This window comes from Spermophilus citellus (genome assembly GCF_964194105.1).
Source record: "Spermophilus citellus genome assembly, chromosome: 10".
NCBI lineage: Eukaryota > Metazoa > Chordata > Mammalia > Rodentia > Sciuridae > Spermophilus > Spermophilus citellus.
This window is the reverse complement of record NC_138197.1, coordinates 62,632,338-62,649,984: the sequence shown is the minus strand read 5'-3', so window position 1 is coordinate 62,649,984 and position 17,647 is coordinate 62,632,338. Positions and strand designations below refer to the sequence as shown.

The 17,647-nt window shown below is 33.7% G+C and overlaps 1 protein-coding gene across 4 annotated transcripts in view; it reads left to right on the top strand.

Moving 5' to 3' along the window:
• YAF2 (YY1 associated factor 2) overlaps window positions 1–17,431 on the top strand; it is a 74,742-nt gene extending 57,311 nt beyond the window's left edge. For all 4 annotated transcript variants that reach the window (XM_081311695.1, XM_081311694.1, XM_081311696.1 and 1 more), the window contains 2 exons: window positions 14,847–14,999; window positions 15,633–17,431. In XM_081311695.1, the coding sequence (XP_081167821.1) occupies window positions 14,847–14,999; window positions 15,633–15,870 (391 nt within the window). In that variant the 3' untranslated portion in view covers window positions 15,871–17,431. The remainder of the gene's footprint in view (window positions 1–14,846; window positions 15,000–15,632) is intronic.
• Window positions 17,432–17,647: the final 216 nt, after the last annotated feature.

The following is a 17,647-nucleotide window of genomic DNA, read 5'->3' as shown; positions in this document are numbered from 1 at the left end:
TATGCTGCTGATGTAGTTGTCCTGGACAAGGTACCCAGTGGGCAGAAAGGGATGGTTTACTTAGGAATATAGATAGGATGAAGTATTTTAGTTGCATAGCTTCTCTTTTATCTGTGAAACATTAAGTTTACCCTTGGTAAAATGGAACACAATAATAGTAAGTTTTGTCTACTTTCTGTCCCTAATACTTAAAACAGTGATTGGAATATAATGAGTGCTTAATAAACATTTTTAAATATACTGAGGCAAGGAAAAGTAATCTTGGATTGAAGGGGAGAATAGGTAAAGATTAAGGTAGGCAGTATAGAGGCTGCTTTGAGGTTAGGATAGGATGGTATTAGTGGCAATGATAAGGAGGAACTGTTCCAAAATAGGAAAGAAACTTTGAAATTTCGGACTTGATGTTTATTTGGCTAAGAGAAAGGAAAATTGAGAGTGTCCTATTTATAGTTCTGAAGATTGTCTTTCTTTATTCAAGTTAAGTAAAAAGCTAATACCACTCTGGGATGCTGTTTAAGGATGATAGAGAGTTTTCAGAGTTAATTGCTTAACACTAACTTAGCTTTTATAAAACCGATCTAAGGGGCTGGGGTTTTGGCTCAGTGGTAGAGTACTCGCCTAGCATGCGTGAGGCCCTGGATTCGAGCCTCAGCACCATGTAAATGTAAAATAAAGATATATGTCCACCTAAAAAAACTAAAAAATAAATATATTTTTTTTAAAACCTGATATAAGTAATGTATTTTGTGTGTGCTCACCAAGGACTATTCCAGTGCCAAGGAATGGAGTCTTCTTTATTTACTACCACGTAATTTCCCAGGAATTTATGGAAAATTGTGTTCTGGTCTTCTGTAAAAGTGTTTGGAGTTAAAAATTACAGTATAAATAGGCCTTGGAATAAAAACTCTTGTGAGTATTCCAGCATAGGTTCTTGAAATAGCAAAAGAGATTCTTCCTTGCATTCTGTCAGTACACTTAGGCAATTGACAAGAAGGAGAACTGTATTGAACCTGAGGGATAAGTTTAATTGCTACAGTGTGGTTACCTTGGATCAGCAGTTTTCGAATTGTATTCCACAAAATCACCCCTGAGATTACTGAGAGATGTAGGATAGGTACCAAGTAAGTGGGGACTCAGAGATCGATACCTCAACTTCATGTGTAAGGTTTTTTTTTTTTAAGTTTTATATATCGAGAATTCTTATAAAATTTTGTGAGCATGATTCTGCTGCAAAAATAATAGTTTAAATATTGCTACTATATATTTGTTTGATTTTTTTATGAAAGTCAAATAGTGTTAATATTAGCAGAAATAATTTCGATATTTATAGGTGGAGAAATGACTTATGGATTTTTAGTAATCAATTTTTATGAAAAAGTAAAGATGTTTCTTAAATCATTCCATTTTCATGAAGAAGTAGTGACTTAAAAACAAGGTGGAATAAACAGTTTTTTCAAGAATGGATCTCTGAAAGTTGGCATTTAAGTAAGTGTTCACATGATTAACAGCTGTATTTACACATTATATTTAACTGGTATTTATTATGATCATCAATATCAAGAGATGTTTCTTGAGCATCTAATTCATGTAAGATGTGCTTGTATTAGGTTCTGGGGATACAAAAGTAGGTAATATCTAATCTTTAGAGATTAGATCCCAGATGGTAGGGAAAGAGAAAACAACCATAAAAAGACAAGTACAAAGTACAGGAGTATGCAAGACTATGATTCTGCATAGATTGTATAGGGGTCCCGCAAATGCACATTTCTTTTCTAAATATTTTTACCATTAAAAAAAATAGGGGTAGGGGTGTAGCTCAGTGGTAGAGCACTTGCCTAGCATGTGTAAGGCACTGGGTTTCATCCTCAGTACCACATTAAAAAAATAAATAAAAGTATTGTATCCATCTACAACTAAAAAAATTAAAAACACAATAGCCAGGTTTGATGGCACATGCCTGTCATTCTAGCAACTCAGGAGACTGAGGCAGGAGAATCACTAGTTAGAGAAAGCCTCAGCAACTTAGACCCTGTCTCAAAATAAACTTTAAGAAAGGCTAGGGTTGTAGCCCAGTGGTACAGCAACCCCCTGGGTTCAATCTCCAGTACAAACAAATCAAAATAAATCAAAATAGCATGTTATATAAATTTTTAACATTTATAGCGGGAAGCCCACTTAAGCTAATTAATATATTTTGCAGATTAATTCACTTAAAATAAAAAAAAAGTAGCAAATACTTTTTCAAGCTTGTTGAAAAAAGACAACCCTGGCAAAATAAGTTTTTGTTTGTCTGGTACTTGGGATCAAATTAAGGGGGACTAATGCTTGCTAGGCAAGCAACCTACCACAGAGCTACACTTCCAGCCCATGGGTAAAATATTTTTAATAATTGTCTTCCACATCTGCCCTCATACCATAGTTTTGCTCTCATACTCTTCAAATCCTCTTCAACCCTACAACAAAGCAAAACTTCTTTCAGCTTTTCTTTTAACTTCATTTTCTTTTGATTTTCTATCATAAAATCTCAGAATCTGATCTGTCAAAAAAGACACATCTCAGGTTGGGGCTGCAGCTCAGTGGCAGAACATTTGCCTAGCATGTGTGAGGCACTGGGTTTGATCCCTAGCACCACATAAAAATGAAACAAATAGAGCATGCTATCCATCTAAAGATGCACTTCAGAAAGCCTAGGAAAGGAAGACACTGAGGCCAAGTTAGGATGGTGTCTGAGGGGAAGGGGAGCAAGAAATCCAAGACATTTGATTGATTAACTTGGCTATTGTGCATCCTAAGATCCTTGTTAACCCTTTGTAGTCTGGTTGGCACTAAAGCCCTGTCTCTCTTTAGTTTAAGGGGCTCCAAACGCAGTTTTAAAAACAGCTTATTGAGATACAATTCACATACTGTAAAATCCATTTGAAGTATGCCATTCATTGGTTTTTAGTTGGTTCATACAGTTGTGCATCTACAATCTAATTTTAGATCACCACAATCTAATTTTAGAATATTTTTGTTGGCCCAAAAAGAAACTCCGTATCCACCAGCAGATCCCTTCTATTCCCCAATCCATTAGTCCTGGGCTGCTACAGATCCTACTCACTATTCTTGGATTTACCTATTTTGGACATTTCATATAAATGGAATCATACAATATCTGGTCTTTTGTGACTGGCTTATTTCAATTAACATATTTTCAAGATTTATTCGTGTTGTAGCATCTGCTAATTCTCCATTCCTTTTAGTGACTAAATAATATCCTATTTTATGAATATATGCCATATTTGATTTATCTATTCATAAGTTAATGGACATTTGATTACTTCCACTTATTAGCAATTACGGATAATGTTGCTATGAACCTTTGTGTGTAAGTGTTTAGGTGAACATATGTTTTAATTTCTCTTGGGTATATGCCTGATTAGTTTATTACTGTGCAAACCTCAGAATAATATTTCTGCTATTTCTGGGTTTCTGTTTTTCAGTCTCTGAACTATGTCATTAGTTAAGGATATCTTAGCACTGTGCTAGATGTTTTTTTTTTTCCCCATTGGAACCCACATGGCTCACAAAATCATGTGGCATATAAATTAATTCACCCCTATAGCATACGCATGCCTTAGTCAAAGCACATTTGAGAAGGGTTTAGTCCATCTGTTGATGGTTCCTGCTGTCGTCATGGTTTAGTGGCCGTATAGATTATAATGGATGAATTTAAAATATTCCAAATCATGATAATTCATAATTTTGTATGCCTGTTGTTATTTATTATGACAAAGACTATAAGTGGTATTGATAACTTTATACAAACTTATAGCAACTTACAACTTTTAAGAAAATTGTCTCTATTTTTTTCCCCCAGACTTCTAAGTTACTTTAATTGAAATGTTTCCTAAGAGTCAAAGTGAAATAAAAAGATATAGTTGTTTTAACTATGGTAGTCCCAACCTTATTCATGATTCTATTTTCTGTAGTTTAGGTTACACATGGTCAACAATGGTCTGAAATTATTTCAATCTTATAAGATATTTTGGGAAAGAGGGAGAGACTATAGTCACATAAATTTTATTGTAATCTGTTCTGGTTATTCTATTGTACATTATTCTAATTATTCTGTTTTATTGTTAATCTCTCACTGTGCCTGATTTATAAGTTAGACTTTATCACAGATATACAGGGTTTAGTACTGTCTACAGTATTAGGCATCCCCTGGGGTATTGGAACATATTCCTCAAGTATCAGGAAGGACTACTATATTTATAAGGACTTCCTCAGCTCTATACAGCTAAAACACAGAAAGAGCATCGTGCCTTGGAGTAGCAAAAACCACAGAGAACATTAACGTTGACAATTCAGTTAAAGGCTGGTTTGTTAAGGAGCCTGAATGCTTGTTTTAAAACATTTATTTATTTAAAAGAATCATAGAACTTGCTGATAAATACAGGTTTTGGGGTCCTATGCCTGAGAGTCGGGTTCCTTCAGACTGGAATGGGACCTGGGAATCAGCATAATGAACATTTGCAATGCTGTGAGGACTGTTCCTATTGTTGAACAGAACTGATTTGACACTAGTATATAGAAAATGACTGGATTTCCATCAAATATGAGATTTAAGTTCGTTTTTCTGGTACAGGGGATTGAACCCAGGGCCCTGGGCATTCTAGGCAAGTACTCTACCAGTGAGCTACATTCATAGCCCCTTTTTAAAAAAAAGTTTTATTTTGAGATATAGTCTCCTAAGTTGCCAGGGTTGGTCTTGAACTTGTGAGCTTCCTACCTCAGCCTCCCATGTGGGCTAGGTTTACAGGTTTGTGCCACCGTGCATAGCCAGATATGAGATTTTTGTATCTAGAAATGGACAGGAATAATATACCTAGTCCTGGCTCTTTTGCTTATTGGTTGTAAGAATTATAAGAAATCAGTTGATTTTATTTTAAAAATTAAGTGTGTAAGTAACACATTTACCTACTGTAAAATATTAGACTATTTTGGATAAAACTAAATTATTGCTTACTTTTTATTGCCTGCCTCCAAATAAAAAGGACTGGGAATGTAGCTCAGTATGCAGGGCTCTGGGTTTATTTCCCAGTACTGCAAAAAAAAAAAAAAAAAAGAGAACCAAAAATAGTTATTCTAATATGGTGGCATTTAAAGAATAGTTTTAGAGAATGTGTATTGTTTCTAGTTTATAGATGCACAAATGATTTTTTGTTGTTGTTGTTAAACTCGGCCCAGTTTTAGCTCTTGAATTCATTTTGAGAAGTTCTGTATAAACAGGATTATTTTTTATGTTTTATTCTTTCCTTGAAGTCTTCAAAGGATGAAAAGAAAATTTGCTTATTTTTTATAATTACTATGTGGATCTTTTGGGACTTTTAGTGGCTAATATGTATAGTAAATAGGATTTTAGTAATTTTATTTTTTTCTCTGTCATGGATTAGTTTGCTATTTCATCATCCTAGAAATTATTTCTTTCATCTTTACCTATCAGTTATTCCCAACTATATTTTTTTAAAAAGACCAAACTAGTACAAAAACAGAAAAATGGTAGAATAAAAGGTTGATGTAGTTGTGAAATAGCTCATAGCTATTGTTATCATCTTTTAAGAAAATAGCAAAGAAGTCTAGAGATGCTGTTTTGGTAGTCTTTGTTTCTATTATCCTTTAATTTTCTATGAACACATTTGAGAATTCACATTTTTTTCATTAACAGTTTAATGACAAAGAGAAGAAAATCAACAAAGTAAGCTATTTCACAGTTATTAAATAAATTAGGAGATGAATACAAAGAGATTGAGGTTAACACCCACGATTATAATGTCAAAATTAACCATATAAGGGAAATCTCAGATTATGAGTCTTCAAATGATAATGTCCTAGATCAGTTTTTCTCAAACTGAAGAGTTGATAAATGAAGAAATACTTCTGAGGACCAAATATATATACATTCTCATATAAATAGTAATTCAACAGAAAATTTTGTTTTGGGGAGTGCTGGGGTTTGAACCCAAGGCCTCATTCACAATAAGGAAATACTTTTATCAGTAAGCTACATCCTAGGCCCTGTTCTTTTTGGTTTTTATTTGTTCGTTTTAAAGAGATATGTTGCTGAGAGCCACAGCCGAGTCGGAATGGCTCCTGGCATTTTGCCAATAGTATTGGTTGAGAGGCGAGCCATTAAGATGATGCTGAATTCATTCAATTGTATATTAGACCTTTACTGTCCACCTCAGCCCACTACTTTGGAGTTCTTGCGGGGATTCCTGGAGAGTTAGCATTGGTTGGGGAAGTGCCGGAGGAGGGAGTTCCGGTTGGTGTGTGGGTCCGTGGGTGGCATTCGGGGGAGTTCGGAAATAAATTTTGTTCCTGCTTGAGTGGCTCGTGATTTGTGCCCAGCCAGACTGTGGCAATATGTGTGTACTTTTATTTGTCTAGTAGGCTGCTTGAGGAGTGTGAAGGGAAAGGTGTGGGTAGCTCCAATGCTGGGAACAGGCCATGTTGCAAGAATAGAAAAGTAATAGTAATATTTCAAAATATTTCAAAATAGTAATATTTTGAAATGAGAACTTGGACCATCCTGTTTTTCTTTAAGAACTGATATTTTTTCATTTTATATGTTTGGGCACAAAAGTTTACTTGATACAGTTCATAAGAACTGACAGTATGAAAGTGGTAATTTTGGAGCAAAGAAAATTTCAGCTATCCTCTTTTCAAAATTATGAGCAGTCACGATTTTCCAAAGTAGAATGTTTGCTGATGGAAGTGCAGGAAGAGGAAGAGGAAGTAAAGATAAGTTAAAATCTATTTCAAATGTATTTGAAATCAGGAAGGGGTGGTACAGTGGTGCACGCCTTTAATCCCAATGGCTAAGGAGGCTAAAGCAAGAGGGTTGTAGGTTCAAATTGTAGCAATTTAGTGAGGCTGTAAGCAAACCTGCTGAGAATCTGTCTCAAAACAAAACACTAAAAAGGGATGGGGATGTGGCTCAGTAGTTAAGTGCACTTGGGTTCAATCCCTAGTACCAAAAAAAAAAAAAAAAAAAAAAAAACACCCCAAAACAACAACAACAACAAAACCCCACACAACAAAAACAACCAACCAACCAGAAACCAGGAATCCACATTTACAACATATGTTCCTAGGAGTAAACTTGACAGCTGATGAGGAGTTAGTTCACATTTGAGAAAATTCAAAAAACAAACGAAAAAAGTTTTAGGGCTGGGGGTGTAGTTCAGTGGTAGAACCTGTGGATGGTATGCATGAGACCCTGGATTCAATTCCTAACATCATTTGAAAAAGAAAGAAAACCTTTAGTCACTTCAGGTCTATCTAAGTAGTCCCCCTTCTGCACCCATGAATCCAAATGGATTGATTGTCAGGGGGAAAAAATTGCCTCTGTACTGACTATGTACGATTTTTTTATTTTCTTGTCATTATTTTTTAAACATTACAATATAACAACTATTTACATAACATTTACATTTTATTAGGTATAAGTAACCTAGAGATGTTTGAGTATATGAGAGGCCAGGGCTAGTAGTGGACACCTGTAATCCCTGGCTGAGGCAGAAGGATCTCAAGTTGGAGGCCAGCCTGGGCAATTTAGTGAGATCCTATCTAAAAATTGGATTGGGAATATAGCTTGGTGGTAAAGTGCCCCTGGATTCGATCCTCAGTAAAAATATATAAAGAATATAGGAGGATATTGCTGGGCATAGTGGCATGTACTTACAAAGCCTGCTAAAGAGGCTGAGGCAGGAAATTGCAAGTTGGAGGCCAGCTTTGGTAATTTAGGGAGACCCTATCCTGTCTTGAAATAAAATAAAAAAGAGGATTAGGATATAGCTCAGGTGTTTCCATGAAACTATGGGTTCAGTCCATGGAATTCCCCCCATCCCCTGCCAAAAAAAAAAATATATAAGAGGAGGTACTTAGGTTATATGCAAATATCATGTCACTTTATGTAAGGGACTTGGATTTTGATAGCCATGAAGGGTGATGAGGTCCTATAGCCTATCTCATGCAGATACTAAAGTACAATGGTGTACCTCCCAAGCCAAGTTATTATGATATTACAAATTGGGTTTACTGTATTTTAAAATCTTAAAATTAAATAAAAAATTTAAAAACATTATTTATTGTTCCTTTATTCTGTAAATTTCATAACATGATAAAATATTAGATTTCCAAGTTCCATAGTGTGGTTAAAGGGCAAAAGTTTTTATATGGCTGTTTTTTGTAAGTCCTCTGGTTTTCTAATCACAGCACAGTTCTTTTTTTAATGGTTTTCTTTTGTGTGGTTCATTTTATTTTATTTTATTTTTTTGTTTGCGATAAGTAAATTCCATATGCTAAGTAAATTTCAGGAGGGCAGGGATTATGTTTTGTCTTGTCCGTGGTTAATCTTCAGCACCTTACCTGTGCCTGGTACTGTGAGTGTGCAATACATTTCTCAAACAGGTGGCTTCTTATAACATCTTATCTTGATTACGGGAATTAAAGTCATCATACTACAGTGATACATGCACATCCATGTTTATAGCAGCACAATTCACAATAGCCAAACTATGGAACAAGTCTAGGTGTCCATCAACAGATGAATAAAGAATATGTGGTGTGTGATATATACACATGCATATACACACAATATAGAGTTATTCAGTCATAAAGAAAACTGAAATTATGCCATTTGTAGGAAAATGGATGGAAGTAGGGATGATTATGTTAAAAAAATAAGTCATATTCAGAAAGTCAAGGGTCCTGTGTTTTCTCTCATGCAGAAGCTAAAGAGGAAAAGGAGAAGAAAAGTGGTGGGAGAGGAATCTCATGAAAATCAAAGGGAGAGAAGTAGAGGGTTCAAGAGATGGGAAGTGTGGAAGGAGGGGGAAGTGTTGGGGAGTGATACCAGCCAAATTATATTATTATGTTGTGTGCAATTATGAGTATGTAACAACAAACCCTATCATTATGTACAGCTACAATGCACCAATTAAAAAACGTGGACGAAAAGAAATCTTTCCTTGGTTAGAATTTTGGGCTTTTGTTAGCAATGTATTACCAGATTCACAACAGATTTGGGTTTAATTCAGTCTTCTTTACCCATTGAGATTTAGTATATTACTTCAATTTGCCATATATTTTAGTTTCATTAAACAGATTACTTCTTTCTGACCTATGAGTAGTACTGTCTTTTTTTTTTTTTAAAGACAGAGAGAGAAAGAGAGAGAATTTTAATATTTATTTTTTTAGTTTTCAGTGGACACAACATCTTTGTTTGTGGGGCTGGGGATGTGGCTCAAGCGGTAGCGCGCTCGCCTGGCATGCGTGCGGCCCGGGTTCGATCCTCAGCACCACATACCAACAAAGATGTTGTGTCCGCCGAGAACTAAAAAATAAATATTAAAAATTCTCTCTCTCTCTCTCCCCCCTCTCTCACTCTCTCTAAAAAAAAAAAAAAAAAAAAAAAAAAGATTTAAAAAAAAAAAAACATCTTTGTTTGTATGTGGTGCTGAGGATCGAATCCGGGCTGCACGCATGCAGGGCGAGCGCGCTACCACTTGAGCTAGATCCCCAGCCCAGTACTGTCTTTTTTAAGAAAAAAAAATCAGTTACTTTTTTTAAAAAATATTTTTTAGTTGTAGATGGATACAGTATCTTTATCTATTTATTTTTATGCGGTACTGAGGATCAAACCCACTGCCTCAAAGTGCAAGGCAAGCACTCTACCACTGAGCTACAGCCCTAGCTCCCAGTTACTGTTTAAAAAAAAAAAAATGCACACACACATATAGATGTCAATAGACATGACAAACTTTATGCAGTCTTTCTGGGATATATATGAAAGACGCATAAGGATGCCTAAATTTGTAAATACCATATTTCACAAATTACAGCTTAATCCTCCCATAGCTTAGTAAGTGGATGATGATGGCATACAGCTGAGCTACGGCTAAATAGCACTTATTTACTATGTAGATAGATGATCTTTTTATTGTACATCAACTCCTTATCACTGAACATTATGTTACTCTGAATTTGTAAAAAGACCATAAACTTATGTTCCTACTATCCTCAGTGAAACATTTTTAAAGTTCATTTAGCCCTAAGAAAGCAGCAGACATTTCAGTACTTAAACTACACACACACATGTAAACACAATTTTTGTTTTTTTTCCCCCCAAACTGAGCCAGGTCTAGAATTGAGGTGTAAATTTTTAATCTTTAAGTATACATTAATCCTCATCATTAAAGAATAAAAGAATGGAATTGTATACACATTTAAGTAAGTCTAAGATAAAAGAACAACAAAAAATATTATTCAGGAACAGAAAAAATAACATTTTCTAAAGTCAAAAAGGACCACTATAGAATTTTTTAAAATTTTTTTTTAGTTGTTGATGGAGCTTTATTTATTTTTTTTGTGGTGCTAGGGATTAAACTCGGTGTCTCACACATGCTAGACAAGCACTCTACCACTGAACTATAACCCCAGCCCTAGAAAATTTGTTGATGATTAAAAATTAATAAAATAAACAACAAACAATACTAGTATAGAGATTACATGATTACTCATCACATCACTGTTCTCATGCTTCCAGCTTTTCTTTCATGTCACAAAATTTCCAAGTTCAGCATATCTAACAAGTTGGTGAGTCTCAGAGAACTGTTCTTGGCTTGCTGTACTACTCTCTCAGATTCCTTATTTCCTTCACTTTAATGGCAGGTGTGTGTGTGTGTGTGTGTGTGTGTGTGTGTGTGTGTGTGTCTGTGTGTGTTCTTTAGCCTTCTGTATCCAGGTACATAACAGAAATTATTCTTCTGAACTGTCATGAGGTTCACTGTTTCCATTCCATTCTAACTATACCACAGTGTAGATCCTTATAGCTATTATGTCATTTCTAGTTTGATGTGGTAGTCTTCTGGCTTGTCTCTTTGTTCTAGTCTCTCCCCTGACAAGTTCTGCTATGTGTTCTTTCCATGTTGGTTTTTGCCACCTAGGAGAATATACTTTTTTTTTTTTGTAGATAGACAAAATACCTTTATTTTATTTATTTGTTTTTATATGGGGCTGAGAATCAAACCCAGTGTCTCACATATGCTAGGCAAGCATTCTACCACTGAGTTACAACCCCAGCCCAAGAGTGTACATTTAATGAGTATTCTATTCATAAGTTACACCAAGAGTGTAATACTTTAGAAGAACTTAACATAAATTAACTCAGCTTTATGGTTTTATGAAGTAAATTATGTTTTGCTAATATACTTTTTAAAAAAATATTTATTTTTTAGTTTTAGGTGGACACAATATCTTTATTTTATTTTTACATGGTGCTGAAAATCGAACCCAGTGCCTCACGTGTGCTAGGCGAGTGTGCTACCACTTGAGCCACATCCCCAGCCCCATGACTTTTTTTTTAATATTTATTTTTTAGTTTTGCTAATATACTTTTAATTTCAGATTGATAAGACATTTTAAAAAAGGAAAAACGACTTTAGGAAGATTCTGAACATAGAAATGTGTGAAAAAAACCTGGTGGCAATGTATTGTAAGATTTCTGAATCTGGAAATTAGGGTTATCCCTGCTTACATGAAAATGGGAGGGAGATGTTGAGGAATACTGTCACAACAGAGGGGTACCAGTTAGAAACTATTGATGGAGGAGAGATGGGGAGGGAGTGATTATGTTATAAAATATTCTGTACCTAATTATAGCATAATATAGTTAAATTCCTGAAAATCTTAATGTTAGGTACTGAGGTTAGAAAACTATTTGAGTTTTACTTAAAGGCAGCAGTAAATAAAGTAGGTGTAAATAAACTTTGTACAGTTTATTAATTATAACATAAATAACTTTAATTCAATTTCTATTCTGGGTTCAAAAGAATATAAATTTATTTTAATGTTTGCAGTTTTATTTACTCTGACATTTTTATAAATTCATTTTGCTTTAATTTTTGAGATAGAAGGAATGACAGTACAAAGTGCAATAGGTGAAGTTGGCATTCATGGTATTATGAAAACTCAAAAATCCACAACAAGTTGTGAGACAAAATGGAACTACTGAGTTGCATTGTATATTTTAGAGTGACTCAATTTTAAGTAACTGTTCATTAGGCACTAGCCTAAACAACTCTTTTTTTTCAACCTTGCCATATCTTTAAGCTTTCTTTCTCTAGCTATATTCCAGTACAACTAAAAAAGAAATTAAATTCTTATTGCTCTATTTCTTCCGTAGAGTGAGTGGTTAATCCTGACCAATTAGTAAACTTTGAGGCAGTACCCCTTTTCTGAATGAGATACCTCTGAGGTGACAGATATGCCAATACCCTGATCTGATCATTATCATCCATTCATTCATTAACAAATAAGGGTTGGATATTTAGTGTTTTTTTCAATACTGTATCAGGTAGGTAGTAATTATACAATGTTGCATAAAGCAGATACTTCCCTTTCCTTGTGGTGCTTATAGCCCAGAAGAAATGGTAAAGTTAACATTACAATTCTTTCTTACACCCCATTTGTTCCTTACTTAATTTTCTATTTACCACCTATCAACATTTAAGAATAATTTCTTTTTGTTTTGTCCTTGATCCCACTGACTTAGTCTTTTTGGGTTACCATAACAGAATAACAAAGACTGGGTAGATTATGAACAACAAAAATATACTTCTCAATTTTGGAAGCCGAAAGGAGCAAGGTTAAGCAAGGTATTGGCAGATTCAGTGTTCAATAAAGACTCACTTTCTGTTTCATATGATGGTGTTTTCTTGCTGTTTTCACGTGGTGCATGGGACAGAGCTGTTCTCTGGGGCCTCTTTCATAAGGGTGGTGATCCCATGCAGGAGGGCTCTGTCCTCATGACCTAATTACAATTACCTCCCCACTTCCTGATTCTATCACATTAAAGATTAGGTTTCAACATAAGAATTTGGGGTAAGGGACACAAAAATTCAGACTATAGTATTTACCCACATAATGTTAGATGATAACATGGATTTTGTGATGTTTTGCTTAAGGAATATTTGTAGGTTGAGAAGTGAGGAAGGCACATCTAAGTAGTCAACATATGCTTTTTCCGCCTGACTTAACTTCTTTGTTGCTTCCTTATTTTAGGTGTTACTTTAAATTTTTATTTTGAATTTCTACCTGGAAGCTTCCTGGAAGTTTCCCTACAATATCTTCAGATTGATGACACTTTGTAAAATTTAAGTCTAAAACTTTCTATCATTTAAGGGTAAATTATGCTCCTTAGCTTTTCATTATTGAATATTTTCCTATTTATTCAGTCCTTTTTTTTTCTGTCCCCCTTCAATTTTCTGTTGCTCTCTGCTTTCAGACTACTCTTCAGTATTCACCAAATATAATATAGCACAGATTCTTTAAACTTCTTTTTAATATGGTCCCTGGACCAGAGACATCAGCTTAACTTAGAAATTAGTTAAAAATACATCCTTTAGCTCCACCCCAACGCTTGTTGAATCAAACTCTGCTTATAGGGCTCTGCAAATTGAACAAGCCTTCTAGGAGATTTTGATATACCTTGAATTTGAGCATCACTACCTTAATCCTTTTCTTTTTTAAGCTCATTTCCTTACAAGTCAACCATTACTTAACCATACATTCAATAACACTTTTATTTTGATCTTTAGATCTCTAGATCTAGCTCTCTAACCCTGATTTCTGTCAATCCTATTTTTTAAATTATGCATTAGACATCTGTCCTGGATGTCCTTCCAGTACTTCATATTGTATAGGTTCTAAACAAAATTCATGATTGGTCTCCTGAAATCTGTTTTAAATCTTGTTTCCTATTTCCTTTTAGCTTTGAATGTTAGATTTTGCAGTATTTTCTCAGTATTTTGTTTTGTCTTGCTGTAGAAGAAGAACAACAACAACAACAACAAAATTTTTTTAAAACTATACTACCTGCAATAGGATAAGGATTTTTTAATCAATGGAGTTACCATTTTTCGTAAACCATATGTTGAAATATGTTTTTATTTGTTGTCCATACTTCTTCCCTCTCTGCTCTCTCCCACTCCTTGCCTTTCTTTCTCTCTTAAGGGCCTTAGGGGCCCAAGTTCTATACTTGTGATCCTGGGCCAATATGGTGATAGCTTATCTTGCACCAAAGGGTGAATCCATGAGACATTTAAAATACTTCTGTGTAAGTCCTGCAGTAGTTTCTCAATATTCTTTTTAAATGAGTAAGTAGTTAAATCTCAAAAGACTGAGCAGATCTTTAAGGTCAAAAAATGCATAATGAGATTGTGACTAAGGTCATAGGAGTTTCAAGGATTTGAGTAATAAGAAATGAGAAATTTTGAACTCAAAATATTAAGCGAACAAATTAAAGGTTTTAAAAGGAAAGAAAATAGTCATTGTCTTGGATAGTTAGATATTTCATTCTCTGAGGAGGAAGGATAAGTTAAAATATTATTTCAGGGGTTGAGGGTGTGATATAGTGGTAGAGTGGTTGCTTTGTACAATCCCTAGTACCAATAAAATAAAATATTATTTCAGTGAAAACCTTAAGTTTAACTTTTTAAAAATTCATGTTTATTTATATGTATGCCTCCCTATGAACATTTCATGATGTACATTTAAATGATGTCTCATGTTGCTTTGTGTACAGTTATATTTTAATATTTTGACCATATATCTTAGACTATGAATTTTAACCATTATTATAGTTTGTTTCTATTTTTGTTGAACAGCACAGTAATTTTATTTTACATATGAGGATTTTATACTAGAAATTCTCATAACATGGGATACTCTTTCATAAAACTATATATATATATTCTTAAGTTATAATGCCAAAACCTTTCTTTTTAACATGCACACAGGAAACCTCGACCTGTCTCCCAGTTGGTTGCACAGCAGGTTACTCAGCAGTTTGTGCCCCCTACACAGTCAAAGAAAGAGAAAAAAGATAAAGTAGAAAAAGAAAAAAGTGAAAAGGAAACAACTAGCAAAAAGAACAGTCATAAGAAAACCAGGTAAATCTGAAGAGTGTTTTATGGCATTGTTGAAATAATAAAATTATCTATATTTATATTCTTTTTTAACATTGATATATACAAAAAGTGAAATCAAACCCAGAGGTCACAAATATAAGCTTAAGTATGAGGATGTTTTTCATTTTACGAGACTTTTAATAGGTATTTCTGTCCTTTTTTTTCTTCATAAAAAGAACTATTTGAAAAGCAGGAGAATGGTAATTCCTTTGCATGGGCTTTGACCAGTCAAAATGGTTATGGGTCTGGTACCAGTGGAATAACAGCCCCACATATAGCTCAGCCTTATCTTTCATCAATTTCCTCTGTGATACAGCTATTTTCCTTGATTTTAAAACATCTATCTTAATATAGTATAAATTTAAAGCATAATTAAGAGACCACTAAATCCAGGCTGTTAGTTTTTTGTCATGTTGAAGATTCATGAATGATTGGTTCAGTTAATGTTAATTATTTGAAGCATTTAGTGATATTTTTGTGGCTGGTTACACATAAATCGCTTTAAACATAGATGTATTCATTTGGTTACTTTTTCCTAGTTTACTATTGAGTGTGTGTTAAGAAATTTGGTAGAGGGACAAGCTAGTTTAAAAACTCATCATTTTTTATGTTTAGGCCAAGATTGAAAAATGTGGATCGGAGTAGTGCTCAGCATTTGGAAGTTACCGTTGGAGATCTAACAGTCATTATTACAGACTTTAAGGAGAAAACAAAGTCACCGCCTGCATCTAGTGCTGCTTCTGCAGATCAACATAGTCAGAGTGGCTCTAGCTCTGATAACACAGAGAGGGGAATGTCCAGGTCATCTTCACCCAGAGGAGAAGCCTCATCATTGAATGGAGAATCTCATTAAAATTTATTTTCTCCAATTTCTTATCTTAGTCACTTCTGTCCTACCATGCAAATACACAGATTATGCCAAGAAATACCACATTTTCATGACAAACACTTTGTGCACAATCCATAATTTGAGTTTTACATAAAATTAAAATTTTGTCAGAATTTGTTAGATTTTACGGTAATCTATGCCTACCAAACATTTCCTGACCTAACATTTTGGTCTCTGCGGTTATGTGCCATGAAAATGTGGTTGAATTATCATTATGCAGTGTTATTGGTAAGTCTATTTTCACTTTTAGTTTAGTGAATTCTAACACATGATTCTTGAATTCTCTACTATTGGCATGTAACAAGTTTAAATTTTTTATAACATAGTGCAAGCTGCCTAAATATGTAATATTTGAGAATTGTGAAACAAATAGTTATATGTATACAAGTCAAAGATCAACTTAATCAACTATTGCTGCAACAGGATTTTCTTAATGGTTATCCTCTTAAATACACCTGCTGGTACTTGGTGTGGTTAAATAGGAAAGTTGTTATTAAATAAAGAATTTGTTATGAACCTTTGCCAATGTTTTTGACACCTTTTACTAAATTATTGTTTCTGAATTATGCTTCTGGTTTTATCCATTTTTGTTTGTTTGCTTATTTTTCAAAACATTCATTTATTGTAATGTTTACTAGCAGACTAGTAAACAATAAAACATTGATTATTTAGCTTTATAATTCAGGTTTGGTGATATTGTCATTGAACACTGGTATTTTCTGTATAATATAAAATATTAAAATTCAAATAACTATATAAAACATTAAAATTCATTGGGCAAAAACAGAAAAGAAACTTGCCATATTTTAAAAGTTGCAATTTTGGAAAAGCTTTAACTTAATCATAGTTTTATCACTGTTTCCTTGTCCCAAACTTATTCAGGGTTATAGATATATGAATCTAATTAACACAGAAATTGGAACTGTTGCACAGAACTGGGAAATAACTAATCTTATATCAGTTTAATTGGCTTCTTATTAAATATGACAGTTCTTATGAAAATCATATTACCCTATTTTCAGATACAACTGCCAATTTATGCATTTATCAATATCCTGAAATTTAAAAAGTATTTACAGCCCCACTCATTATTATGTACAATTACCAATAAAATATTTTTATGACTACAGATTTTGCATTTTGTTTACAACTAATAAAGTGTTTTATGTTGTATTTTGAAATCCAACTTAGAAACCACATATACTTAAATTCTCCTAGGGTCTCCTGCTTTCTCTAACCATTTGCTTAGTATACATCCACTTATAGGAGACTTTTGAAATGTAAATCAACTTAAAAACATAACTTGGGTACAAAATATCACATTAAAAACATGATAACATATGCAGAAAAAAATGTAGACCCTGACAGTTGTGATATTTGGTGGTTTCTTGTGGTAATGTAATTTTCTGTTTAATTGCAGTACTTTATCCAGGCACAATGGTACTGTCTTTTGTAATATGCTAGTTGTGAAATACAGCTAATTGCATACAGTAAAAGTCTGTGATTAAAACATTCATATACCTCATTCTTCAGTGTTGTTAAATGAAACAATTTGTGCTTTTATTATAAGATACTTTGAATGGAATACCAACTAAGTGGTTATGTTCTTTTAAAACAAGATTTTTTGTCTTATCCTGTTTTTCATAGTTCAGATGTTTTATGTATTCATTTTGGGGATAGTAAAAATTAAAAACATAGGGCAAATATTCTAGTTTTTAAGTCAAAATTATGCTTTTAAAGC